The sequence below is a fragment of the Phalangium opilio genome, unplaced genomic scaffold (genome assembly GCF_054372755.1).
Source record: "Phalangium opilio isolate 3A_F unplaced genomic scaffold, DU_Popi_V2 ptg000113l_1, whole genome shotgun sequence".
Taxonomy (NCBI): domain Eukaryota; kingdom Metazoa; phylum Arthropoda; class Arachnida; order Opiliones; family Phalangiidae; genus Phalangium; species Phalangium opilio.
In genome coordinates this window covers 4,051,690-4,065,733 of record NW_028324209.1, presented here as the reverse complement: position 1 = coordinate 4,065,733, position 14,044 = coordinate 4,051,690, and the positions used below count along the sequence as shown (strand labels likewise).

Sequence of the window (14,044 nt, the reverse complement as noted above, 5' to 3'; positions counted from 1 at the left end):
AACGCCCTGTCAGGTAGGTGTCATACTATATAATTGCGAAATCACGGTCCTTTTAAATCTAAAGCGGACGCGCAAAGTAACAATATTCCGCGATGCACGCATCATTTACTTCCTCCCAAACGCTTACCTTTAAACAGTGCTTTTGTAAATAATTTCGAATGACCTTGAAATACCAGAAAAGTAGGTATAGCTCCTTGTCTCAGTATCCAAGGGTATTTTTTGTTTATAACACGACAGACACTAAAGATCGGGGTTTTCATGTCCCTAAACGCGTTACTTTCTACTGATAAGAGAAGTACACAGTATCAAATTCCCCTTTCACAATCTCAATAATATCTTTATGAATGAAGATATACCTTAGTATAAAAAAGCCCTCAAAACGTCATCAACACCAACAATAGTTCCGTTACGTATAGTACGTGACGATCAGTAGGTGACTTTTCCATCGGATCATTTCTCTGTCTATGTATGGCATTCACTCTCTCTCTCTCCCAGAAATCTATTATGTTAGCTTGTTTATTTAGTTTAGTATAGCTTATATACGAATGGCCTGACGTATGACTCTCATTCGAAGATAGCCCCGAGATAAGAAAGACCCTTTTCCAACTGTCTACGGCTTCTGCATCGTGGTGGTGGTGCGGTTTGATGCGTCGATGCAATGCCCTAGCTCTAACACAAATATCAAATCCATATATAAATGCACTGAACCAAAAACCCATTCGTTGACGAAAAACTATAAATTTCCTTACAATGTCACTGTGAAATAATTTGACTAATTCTATTAATTCTATAGAACTGTCGGACACTTCTACCCTAGACATCCATAATCACGTTACAGTTACCCCGCTTCATGGTACACTTCTCTCGAAGAGAAGTTCCCCATATATCTTTTCCTTGATCTTTGCGATAAATTTCCCTTGAAACTCCTGGACATTATTCAAATAACTAAAGGTTTTCCAGGAGACTTTGTTGCATTAGCTCTTCCGAAGAAACGCAAACAACCAAATAGCGAGATATCTTGATCTACTTCAAGTCATTCACTTTTAATCCATAATCTTTCCTACCCCTATCTCACACACGCTGACTACTTCCAGAAGAACATACATACCAAATCCAATTACGAGTGGCAAAGGGGGTATACTCGCCCTTCCATCCCTCACCAATTCCGTTATCTTTTGAGAGAGGGTCGTGTTTTGACGAATTTATCGACGTGGACATATCTTATGGGTTACGCGAACAGGAAATAGAAAATATACATACGAATATATACATTCACATTCGCAATGACTTCTGGAGGTCCATCTCGATTAAAATGTATACCATCAACACGTGTCCGCGGTCACTAAGGTTAAAGGGTAAGGAAGAGTTGCCGCTTCATGGGTCAAAACGTCAAGATAGTTGCGTAAGGACGTTCCATCTTTGGAAATCAAAATAAGGTGACTGGTCTCTATGATAAGGGGATAAGTTGTGATAGGCAATATTTGCAAGAGCGAATATATTCATATGGAGATTTGGTTGAGGTTTTCAGGGTGTCGAAAAATACAACACAAACATTTGACAATTTTCCTTCTCGAATTTGATATATAAATCAGATAAGATTTGGGACTTCTATGTATAATAATGACTTTTCTGGTCCCTTGGCTAATTATTTCAAAATAAAACCTACATACGTCTTCCTACAAGAAAACATATCTCAGCTGTCAACAGCTAACGTCAAATGGATGTCAGGACTATAGTTTAATCCATTTCTTAAATGCGTGTTTATCCACTTCTTTCAGTGGATTTACGAATTACGTAAATTTTGTAACCATTTTTCATAGTTCAGTGGTTCCGGCGGTTGGAAAAAAAAAATTCCCTGAGTTTTCCAGGTTTTTCCCATATATGGACTATCGTATGGAGCAAATGTTAACGAAGGAAGAGGTGGGGGGCAAATAGGACTGTAACATACTCGAAGAACATCACCTTATCTCTAGAAGAACCAGAGCGAACCAGAGTTGTGAGCCTCCAAAATTTAGTGAAATGTTAATCCTATGGAGGGTATGTTTATGAACATTTTGCTTAATTAATCGGCCCCTGTTTGTCTTAACCCCAAGTTTTTAGTATGGTTGGATGGGGGGCAAATAGGACCATTTCATACTCAAAGGACATCCCCGTATCTATAGTAGAACCAGAGTTATGAGCCTCCAAAATTTAGTGTAATGTTAATCCTATGGAGGGTATGTTTATCAACATTTTGCTTAATTAATAGGCCCCTGTTTGACGCAAATGTCCCTGATTTCCCTGAATTTTACTAAAAATTCTGATTTTCCCTGAATTTTACTAAAAATTCTGATTTTCCCTGAATTTTACTAAAAATTCTGATTTTCCCTGAATTTTACTAAAAATTCTGATTTTCCCTGAATTTTACTAAAAATTCTGATTTTCCCTGAATTTTACTAAAAATTCTGATTTTCCCTGAATTTTACTAAAAATTCTGATTTTCCCTGAATTTTACTAAAAATTCTGATTTTCCCTGAATTTTACTAAAAATTCTGATTTTCCCTGAATTTTACTAAAAATTCTGATTTTCCCTGAATTTTACTAAAAATTCTGATTTTCCCTGAATTTTACTAAAAATTCTGATTTTCCCTGAATTTTACTAAAAATTCTGATTTTCCCTGAATTTTACTAAAAATTCTGATTTTCCCTGAATTTTACTAAAAATTCTGATTTTCCCTGAATTTTACTAAAAATTCTGATTTTCCCTGAATTTTACTAAAAATTCTGATTTTCCCTGAATTTTACTAAAAATTCTGATTTTCCCTGAATTTTACTAAAAATTCTGATTTTCCCTGAATTTTACTAAAAATTCTGATTTTCCCTGAATTTTACTAAAAATTCTGATTTTCCCTGAATTTTACTAAAAATTCTGATTTTCCCTGAATTTTACTAAAAATTCTGATTTTCCCTGAATTTTACTAAAAATTCTGATTTTCCCTGAATTTTACTAAAAATTCTGATTTTCCCTGAATTTTACTAAAAATTCTGATTTTCCCTGAATTTTACTAAAAATTCTGATTTTCCCTGAATTTTACTAAAAATTCTGATTTTCCCTGAATTTTACTAAAAATTCTGATTTTCCCTGAATTTTACTAAAAATTCTGATTTTCCCTGAATTTTACTAAAAATTCTGATTTTCCCTGAATTTTACTAAAAATTCTGATTTTCCCTGAATTTTACTAAAAATTCTGATTTTCCCTGAGGTTTTTGTCAACAATTTATTTCCCTGATTTTTCTAGGTTTGTATGAACCCTGGTTATATTTTTCCACGCATAAATTCAACTCACAAAAGTTCCTCAAATGGAAACTATCATTTACTCTTGACAATACCCAAATATAAATCAATATATATTTTCTTTATTAATTTATGCTTTTAATGCTTTGCGGGAACGGAGCTGTATATTCTTTAAAGTACGTATATCATCATTAGAAAAAAGAAAAACATTACAAAAGATGTAAAAGCCCAATAGACACCGAAAAGTCGCTAATGAACCAAACCATCAGAATTTATACCCAACACTTTCGGCATCTCCTTGTTATCCCAAGGGGTTATAAACATAATAATTCTTGGTATTCTTGTTGTAGGTCAAAGTTACCAAAGTCTAGGGATATCCCTTCTCCCACCCCAGTAACCGATTAATTCATCAAAGAGGATTGAGAAAGCGTTAGGCCTAAAACATCGAGAGCAAAGTAAACTTCGCCACCCCCCCCCCCTCTAGCTATACCCATTCTTAATGAAAGTGTTTTCCCAGATTCTATCCTCTCCCCGAGGGGTTCATCATTCTAACGGGGGTATTTTCAAGGGAGAACAAACAGTACCTTGTTTGTAGGCGTACAAATATTCTTCCTGATTTTAAATTAGAACCAAATCGATTGTTTATACCAGCGTCCATTTTTCCAAATGGTGACTAAAAAAAGTAAACAAATCTTCATAGCTCCAAAACTGAAGCAAATTTCAATCGATTTCACTGAATTTAGCATTCTGATTGATTATAACTCGAGGGGCTAATAGTATTCGGATTACATCTATACTCCGATCACTCTTAATCATTTAGCTTTGCCAAGGGTATAAGCCTGTTCGATGTAACTAAGAGAGAAAGACAAGGGGTAAAATTTTGCATTTCATCTCGCTTTTTCGGCGCCTGCGCTCTAGACGTTTTGGGTCCAAACAGTGCGCAGAGACGGCTTTCTATATCTCGATACCGAGGGTTGCCTACCCCCTTATTGCTTTTGCGTCGTTTCACCTTTCCTTTAGAGATAAGGTATAAGAGGCTTGCTTCTAATTTATTAAGCGTCTTCGATTAACAATGTCGTGGTGCTACGCTATATAGACCAGAAAGTACAGTGAAGGACCTATTGGATCCTCTAAAGCCTAAAGCATTCGGGAAAGAGATTAGGTCAGCTTAATAAGGAGCCAAAATCGACAACATCCAACAGTAGGCCAAATTAAACCGGTAGAAGCTTCGTGAATTTTGCTATACCACCAGCACAATCGATATTGAAGCGCGTAAAGGGAATATAACCTCCAAAAATTACCCGTCTTTATGGGGATACGCTTCTCTCGAAAAGAAGTATTTTGGTGTCATCAAACCTTCAACGAAAGCGGCGAATGTCTCGAGAAACAAAACCTGCCCGATTGTTATTTCCCAATAGTTGTGACTATTTCTTCGTTGTCACAGAGGCCTAGTACTTCACTCTCCGCTATTTCTATATGTCATTGCTACAAGGGAGGAATGGAAGGTATTTAGGACGGAAAAGGGGTTTTAGAGGGCTTACTGATTTCATAGTTAAGACAGAGTTAGAGGGGCCTGACTACAAATTGCAACATAGCGAAAGTGTCGGGTCGTGAGTAGTGGGACTAATCGTGTTTTGGAGCGTATAGAATCTGTGAAACTATACACCGAGACTTCAGAGATATCAGCTGGAAAAGGGAGACATTCAAGGACGTGACTTTGAATGTTAAATACACCGAAGGGGGGCGAGAATAAGGTTTAATAAATGAGCGAGTTTGAGTAGGTGTATCATCTTAGTTATATTACTGTTAGTTTAGGTCTACCATAAGACGGTGTTAATTTTCAACGTGGCTTAACTGAGTATACGGGATGTAAAATGTATATTAGTGTAGCATATAGTTAAATCAGATTTAGTTATTGATTTGAAGTCAGATCTTGAGAATATTGTTAATCAGGATTTATAATTTAAAGTTAATAAATATATATTCTAATTTAATTATGGGGAACATAATGTTATCATTTTTGTAAAAACGTTTCGCCGAGTTTCCTGCATGTTAAATCTATACATGGTGTTTCTGATAAGTCTGCAATAAATGAATTTGGGCGATTTTGGGTCGAAAATGTAACTTCTATGACATTTGACGTCGGGACCACTGTTTTCTAGTTAAGATTGGAGTACTTTACGAATGTCCCCTTAAATTTAATTAAGAAACTGAAAGGCAATGCTAATGTAATTAAGGGGTCATCCCTAAAACAGTAAAGTCATAACTCGAAAACATTTTCGACTCAAAATCACCCAAAGAACAGTCCCCTTAATTTATTCCATACTCATCAGAAACAGCCTGTATAAGCACCTAATTACTACTAGCCATCTTCCAAAAGGGTAGCGGATTAAAGCCATCTCACAGCAATTAAAGTTTAAGAAAAAATTTGATAATTTCGGTTTAACGTTGCGTTATTGAACCCATCCATTCCACGCAGAGCGTTATTACTATCGCGATATTTCCCAGAAGACCTTGCTAAACTTAGCCTACAGCTACTGGTAAAATATTAGGCTAGTCAGTAGACCAATTTATAGCTGTCAATTCGTGGCTAGACTATACATACACAAAAATACAGCGTGAATGGATTCCGTCGTTGAACGGGATATTGGATGTAGGCACCGCAAAAATCTTTTAGCATTCAGAAGAGAGTGCCGTCCAAAACCTCAAGTAAAAGACGACGCCAAGATTATTGGTAGTAGCTGGCCTGAGCTACGAATTTTTATTTTTTTAATAAATTCGATAAGAATCCAACAGGAAGGTTAAGAAATTTTCTAAAATCGGTTTCGAGTAGTTCCAAAGAAAACCCCCAGAAAACAAACCAAATACAAGTGCGAGAAAAATGACTATCGTCTACACAATGTTAGATCTCCTTTCATTCGCAAAACAATATCAGTATCCATTGATCCTACAATTTCCTCAGCTCTATAAATTTACAATATTCGTTAATACGAAAAAGTGCCAAAAAGAACTAATTAACGTAACACACGCTAATGAGTCCTTGATAAAACGATATTAAAAGGAGGATAAAAAATATTAACCTATCGCTCAGATCTTTAATCGTTTTCGCAGCCAATTGCGGATTTTCATTCCGCATTTTGACAATTGAGGGCCACATACCGTATGACCCAATATAATTTCTTAGCGGCATCTTCAGTTCGTACGCGTGCGTTCTCCTAACAAATTCATATAGTTACCTATTAATTAGATTTTTCAAGAGTTTCGCAATTAAACTCACTTTACGACATGATCAAATGATGTACTCAAATCAAGAGTTTGATAGAATTTAATAATTCTCGGCCACATTTCTATATCGCGATAAAGCTTCATGGGTTCCGCCCAATACTATATAAATGTAAATGCAATTGTAGGAGCACCATACATTATTAACTATTGAGAAAAACCAGGGATAGATTTAATTTTAGAAGTAGGAATGGAGAACAGAGTAATCTGGGCGCACGTCAAAGTCCCGGACCCCCTTCCCCGGGAACGGGGGTATGAAAGAAGAGGTGGGTCATAGCGACAGAGGTAAAAAAAGATTACGTATTTTTCACCGCCCCCCTCAGCAACGTCATGAAACGTAGTTTAAGTGAGCCAATAAGATAATTTAAACTTTTCGTTACTTGTTGGAGGGAAGGGTTCTACACTGGGCTATGAGTCGGACTGAAGTAAATACTAACCGTTCTCCATTCCTACTTCTAAAATTATATCTATCCATGGAAAAACTTTAACCTTTTTAACCATCAATTTAAAGTCGTCAATTTTTTGAGGGTCGTTGAAGTAAACATTAGAAAAAAGCACGGACTGCTTCCAAACCAAGAGAACCCCATTGGGTACCAAAACTCTTTTAGCTTCTACCAAGAATGGTTCTAAATCAAACCAATGCAAGGCCTGGCAAACGCTGACCAATTGAACGCTATTATCCTCTAACGGAAACTTTTCAGCCGGACATTTTCTATTTCGAATTTCAATCGAATCAATAACGGTGCAGAAAAATTCAAAGACGTAAAATATTACAGGAATTTAGCATTCGGCGGATTTAATTCGTGATTTCTGGCTTGATCCAGTTGAGAATCGCTAACGTCGATTCCCAAAATATTTTCAAAATGCGGTGCTAACAATCTAGTACTATTCCCAGTTCCGCATCCAACATCCAGAGCTATTTTAAAAATACACTTTTTACTGCAAAACTTAAACAATTTAAACCTATTTACCCAATGATAATGGCGCCTCGCACTAAATATAAAAAACAATTCAAATTTTACAATTATGAATCGAAAACCTGAATGAAATCATAGAACTGATATTCACTTTTTCTTTTAGGAAATCTATAGCTTCGAGAACCACTTCTTCGGGTAAAGTCGTGATGAATTTATTATAAGCTTCGGATTGTTGTTTATCGGAGAAAAGTTCAGCTATTGCCGACATGATAGAAACCTAACAGTTGTCTGTGCAATGCGTTATTTTCAGCCACAGACATGGCGCTGAACAAGGTTACGTTGAGGGATCGGATACTCGTGAATTAAATTGAGGATTTCAATAGTGTAGTATTCAATCAACGAAAAAAGCGGATAATGAAACGAAATTCGATTAGCGTTACACCCCTTGCTAATTCAAGGTACGCGTGCGAAGTAGTGAATATCGCGGCCGCGCAGGTGTTATAGGCGAAAACCAGCCGATAAACCGACGAGTGTAGAAGGTTTTGATAACAAACTTCAAAATATACACCTGTTTAACAAGTATAAGCTTCGCTTAAATGCCCTGAATTCGACGATTTGGCCAAATATATGCAAATTTAAAGTCACAAGGAAACTCAACCCTATCCAAGACTGTGTTCAACAAATCCGTTTTCTCTCTGTTGTGTTCAACAAAAAAATCGAACCTCCGTTGCACGGAACTGTTGAACCGGCTTACAAGAGTCTGACCACTCCACTTCCTATTATTTCTTATTTGTCTTTGCTACAAAAGTATAAAAACTTAACTAAACCCCCCAAATTTCCACAATGCATCATCATATAAAACCCAAAGAAATCCCCTATTCAAGCGAGGGGAATTCGGATTTTCTCTCAAAGTGAGCCTGAAATTGCGAAGCCAAGAACTCAATGGGCGCGGAATTTTCTTAGATATTTTTCGATATGGGTTCTCAAAAACAGAGAAAAGTGCGGAAAATACATTTCAGTCCGAGTATGCGTAAGTTTCAAAGCAAGCCCTTAGTCTAACGAACTCAAAACAATGTAGAAGGTTTTAAAACTAGAACATCTTCCGGCTGGAATCGCTGAAAGACGTGGATGTAAGGAGAATGACTCTCAAAAGGAGAGCGTCTCTCGTGCGGTGGAAATCATATCCCGCGCGCGAGGTTAACGAGGTCCAACGCGTGCCGAGAATACTTGAAATTCTTCACCGTATTTCAATGGTCTCCCATTCAATTTGTATTGAGGAATAGTCTTTCAAAAACTTATACCGCAACCACCAGTAAAGTCTATTGGAATGAACTACACCACAACTTTTACACGCAACTTTAAAAGCGTATTGATACAGCAAAAAGGAAACAGAACGAAAGTATTACCGGTACGGAGAATTCTTTATGTATTTTATGATACCGAAACTTGTACGTGAAGTGAGTCAAAATTCGAGGGGCACGTCACTTGTCGTAACAGGTTTGGTTTACACTGAAACCTATACCTAATAGACTGATTTCAAAAAGGGGGCTTGTTATCGTCTACTTGAGATAGTGTTAACGCAAAACAATGATAGGACGGTATGTGGCGCACAAAGAAGTTAGATGGGGCTTCAAAGATACCATTCCTCCAAAGTTCATTTATTTCAAGCCATCACTAATGTCTTTGGAACCACATACAGGATGCAGGGGTGACCATAGAAAAACCTACTTCTCAAAAGAAAACCAATAAGAAAGTTCTATTATAAGTATTTCGTTTGAAATTGAAAGTTTAAAACTCAAACTTAGAACGACCGGAAAATTCTTAAAAATCAAAAGTTTCCCCAAAAACAACCTCATTTCTGAGAAGTGGTTTACTGAAATGGTTTAAGGTGAGAAGCTCTAGACCTAAATTTATTTTTCGCTGACGTTGGTGGTACTTAGTGCATATTGAAAAACGCTTAAGTTATGGTTTACAGCTGCCATTGACATTATAACGCCCCGAAAAACCTTTAAAGTTTCCCTCAGTTTTAGCGGGGGTTTTTTTTCACACTCAAGTTATTGCCTCGTGAATTATTCGCTCCTTTCACCTTGACTAGGCCTATATGTGGGCTATTAAAAGAAACGTTTAAAGGTTAGGAATTCACCGGGGATTTAAAACTTCAAGTGCCCTACCTTATTTGAAGCTGAAAAATACAGGAATATTTTAGCTTAATTTTATTATTTTACCCCAAACTTCCAGAAAGTGAAGCCTAAGAAAGTTCACCAGTGAAAAAAATTTGTTTTTGAAACTGCACATCAGTGGCTTCTTTCGTTTTCTAGCTAATATTTTTAGCTAAGCCATCTTGTATACTGTACTCAATGACACCTTGAAAAAGTCAGCGGGTAGGATACTACGGCGGAATGGTCAGTATATACTTAAAACCGTTAAGATAAAAATAGTCCTTGTCAATTGAAGTTGAAATTTGACGTTCAACACCCCTCCCCATCATCGTTATTTACGGCTTTCGAAAACTATTTTAAAGCAGAATTTTAGCTGAAGTTCCAAAATTTTTACCGCGCGACGTTACGTCATTTCAAATTCCTTCCAAAAATATATTTATATAGTTATGTACAGGAAGGTTCGATTAATAGAGAGATATTAGGGGAGAATCTAAGACAGATGCTTTCAATAACGTCTTCTTCCTGCATAACACGCTATTAAATGTATCAACGTGAACAGATATGTAAATTTGCATCTCTCATAAGAAATATATTAAATGCATGGACCACTCATTATAAAGGGGACGAGAAAAGGCTTCGTAATATTTTGCGAAGCAGACAGTGAGCTTAGGGGGGGAAAACACCTCATTTCCTCGAATGACCTTGATGTACTATAAACCTATTTTCACTTTGATCAAGTGTGCACACAGTTTTCCTACCCCTATATAGTTTGTAAGGTCAGTGGTATCGCAAATGAAAAAGGCAGGAAGCAAAAAGATAAATGGCGGGAAAATTGGGCGGGAAATAAGACGTCTTGTACTACTACTCCAAAAGTATGAATTTAAAATAGAAGAGTATTACATTAGAAGTGTAAAAACACATGCTTAAATCTCGTACACCCTCTAATTGTTTAAACAAGCTATTTTAACATATACACTTCATTCGAATGAGGTGCATTATACACTTCTGATTAAAAAGAAGGTAATCCTAACGCCTTCAAGAAATATATTCAAAACTAAAAATACGTAAAAGCAGGGTTCATAAAACTTTTGGAAAACATTTTTCCCTGAGATTTCCAGGTTTTTCTCCATATACTTTCCTGGATTTTCCAGGTTTTTCCCGTTTATGGAGAATCCTATGGAGCAAATGTTAACGAGAGAGGAAGGGGGGCAAATATGACTATTTCATAATCAAAGGACATCCCCGTACCTCTAATAACACCAGAGTTATGAGCCTCCAAAGTATAGTTTAATGTTAATCCTATGGAAGGTATGTTTATGAACATTTTGCTTAATTACTCAGCCCTTGTTTGACGCAAATTTCCCTATTTCCCTGAATTTTACAAAAATTTAGAAATTTCCCTGAATTTGCCCTGAGGTTTTTGTCAACTATTCATTTCCCTGATTTTTCCAGGTTTTTCCTGTTTTCCAGGTTTGTATGAACCCTGAAAAGTAAATTGTCCGAGGCTTTGAAAAATTGAATTTCATTTTTGGGGTAACCATTGCAAGCCTGGCTTTTAATAATTGTAATACCGAGTTGAGAATACGCCCCAGTCATTTAGAAACGTACAGGAAAGTTGGCAAAGCGTAATATTTTACAGAACAAGATGGCCCAAGGGCTGGGCCTTAATAGTAATTTTACACGGCTCACGTGACCCCCCGTATAGTTGACAACTAAAAACATTTCTGAAACACAATCGTGTATCCCTTTAATTTCTAATAACGTCACATTTCAAATAATATTAATGAAACTAAATTGTGCACCCCACTAAAGTATAATTTTTAAAAACCATACGAATCAAATAATGTATTTAAACAAAATCCTGGATCCCCTAAACCAGAAATCACTATGACCGTAAAGCGTCCCCTCTATTTTACGAAACCTAACCTAACCATCCAGCATAATCTCTGATGTATCACGCGGCCAAAGTGCAGTAGTGCACGAAAATTATCATCTTGTTTCCCTTCACTCAAAAAAGCCCGCGAGATTTAAACTACCTTTCTTTCCTCTCTCTCCGAGCGGGATGCCCCCTCTCCCTCTTCCCCCTCTCACTAATACACGGCTCACGTGACCCCCCGTATAGTTGATTTCCAATAAATCGTACAACTAAAAACATTTCTGAAACACAATCGTGTATCCCTTTAATTTCTAATAACGTCACATTTCAAATAATATTAATGAAACTAAATTGTGCACCCCACTAAAGTATAATTTTTAAAAACCATACGAATCAAATAATGTATTTAAACAAAATCCTGGATCCCCTAAACCAGAAATCACTATGACCGTAAAGCGTCCCCTCTATTTTACGAAACCTAACCTAACCATCCAGCATAATCTCTGATGTATCACGCGCACAAAGTGCAGTAGTGCACGAAAATTATCATCTTGTTTCCCTTCACTCAAAAAAGCCCGCGAGATTTAAACTACCTTTCTTTCCTCTCTCTCCGAGCGGGATGCCCCCTCTCCCTCTTCCCCCTCTCACTAATATACCAGGCAGGCAGTTCTCTCTCTACGCGGAGCTTCGTATCGCCACCGCGTACGCTAGCGATCTCTCTCTCTCATCGTAAGCGTACGTTTCGCGGACGCGACCGGTTTCCCTCTCTTATCGTAAGCGTTCGTTTCGCGGACGCGTCCGGCACAATGACAGGGACAGGGACAGGGGTTTTGGTGCCGTTTCTTAAATTTTACCGTAATTAAAATTACGTGTAAAATTAAAAAAAGAAAGGATCTTCGAGAAAACTAAAGTTTAAAACCCATAAAACTGCAGTTAGCAAAATTCTGGTATTGAAAATTTCATTAAAAACTTTAAATTATGGCTTAATTTTAAGGTGTGACGTGTCAAGGCTAAAATTCAAATATATACTGGTTTAATATACCATTTATGGTTAAGTAAAGGTCTTTTCAGACGATGCAACTTTTGACTCAACTCAGGGAGCCCACTCTTAAATTTAAATTCCTTATATAGGAAAAATAGGAATTTTTTCCGGAATTATAGGATTTTATAGGAGAAAAAATGTGATTTTATAGGAAAATATAGGACTAAAAATGCTCTAATATAATACAATTTTGGGCTTAAACTATGTAGAAAAATCCCAAAAAATAAAAAATAACAAATTGGATTTTACTTTGAAAACTCAGAAGAACTTAATTAAAATATAACATAATATAATATCAAGAAGTTATATCAGTATCTCAGAGAGAAAGTATAAGATGCCTTTGTATTCGCGCGCCATAGTCCCAGTCCCCCTTTCAAAATACAAGGGGGGACGTGAAAGGAGGCGCCGGGCTAATTGGCCTCTCCTCAGTCGGAAAATATGACTGTAATTTTTGTCACTCGCGTCGTCGCGCTGACGTGAGTTTTCAAGATCCAATGAGATGCTGGTTGTAATTTAGAGACGGGGATTAACTCCGGACAGGCTACGTTTGGACTGGAGATAAAGCTGGAAATCTGGCGAATTTATACCTTCTCTCTGAGATACTAGATATAACTTCTTGATAATATTTAAAAAATCCTAAGCGAGCTCCACAATTTCGGTGTCTATTCAAATGTGATCTCGATAAAAAAAGCTAAATTTTGATAAATTTGATGCTAAACTATACGAAAACTTCGACTAAGTCAAAAATATAGGATATTATAGGACCTTTCATGAAATTATAGGATAATAAAGGACAGGTTCAAAAATATAGGAATTCATAGGAATTATGGGACCGGTGGGCTCCCTGTCAACTAGATGAGTCAAAATGTTCAGTCAACTTGCCCAACTTCTGTTCACACGTCCAACTTTACTCAACTCAAGTTGACTCATCCAAATGAGTCAAAACTTTGAACCGTTTGAAAAGGCCTTAACTTATCACTGTACCTTTGATTAAAATTATGCTTTTCAACTACATTTTCAGGCATTTTCCCAACTTGATTGTTGAATCCTTCAACCGAACTATAACTACCAAATCCTGACCTTTCAATGAACAAAACGAAAATTTCGAATAGCTTTCTTGTCTCACAATAAATTCAAGTGCCAGCTGAATATGACAAACAAGACGCCATATGGGTGCACCCCATGTGGGCTACAACTTACAAGGTACGTCTCAAAGACAGTACAACGAACTCGATATAACCGTATTTGTTCTCTGTGTTTTACCTTTAATAATTATAAATATTCTAATAAAGTTGAATGGGCTGAAACCGGAAACTTAGAAATCGAGAAGCCAGCAGCGGCGGTAGGAAATAAAAGAAGAGAGGGTCAAGAAGACTCAAGAGGTTCAGGCTCCAAAGACACTCGAACTTAAGAGTTACTGAAGTGTTCCCATGCCCTAAAACCTCCAAATTCACTTCAACTATAAAAAAAAAATCAATTTTGAATTTGGTATAC

General features: G+C 36.7%; 2 protein-coding genes and 1 long non-coding RNA gene across 3 annotated transcripts in view; all 3 read right to left on the bottom strand.

Moving 5' to 3' along the window:
- The window catches only part of LOC149623432 (uncharacterized), a 38,813-nt gene that overhangs the window by 7,853 nt on the left and 16,916 nt on the right, over positions 1-14,044 (bottom strand). The window lies entirely within an intron of this gene.
- On the bottom strand, positions 5,930-6,799 carry LOC149623434 (uncharacterized). The gene is made up of 2 exons (XR_016374728.1): positions 6,355-6,799; positions 5,930-6,238 (listed from the first exon to the last, which is right to left on the bottom strand). It is a non-coding gene; the product is annotated as an uncharacterized LOC149623434 (long non-coding RNA).
- Positions 6,499-7,741, bottom strand: LOC149623433 (putative methyltransferase DDB_G0268948). The gene is made up of 4 exons (XM_089853286.1): positions 7,625-7,741; positions 7,331-7,503; positions 7,046-7,268; positions 6,499-6,510 (listed from the first exon to the last, which is right to left on the bottom strand). Exons 1-4 carry the CDS (start codon positions 7,739-7,741, stop codon positions 6,499-6,501), a joined length of 525 nt encoding a protein of 174 aa, XP_089709412.1.

Excerpts from the sequence above, each read along its gene's own strand:
- LOC149623433 (XM_089853286.1), bottom strand. The coding sequence starts at position 7,741 with ATGTCGGCAATAGCTGAACTTTTCTCCGATAAACAACAATCCGAAGCT. Across the intron at positions 7,504-7,624 it reads TAGATTTCCTAAAAGAAAAA|TTTTGCAGTAAAAAGTGTAT; the intron begins GTGAATATCAGT and ends AAATTGTTTAAG. Across the intron at positions 7,269-7,330 it reads CCGCCGAATGCTAAATTCCT|AAAATGTCCGGCTGAAAAGT; the intron begins GTAATATTTTAC and ends AATTCGAAATAG.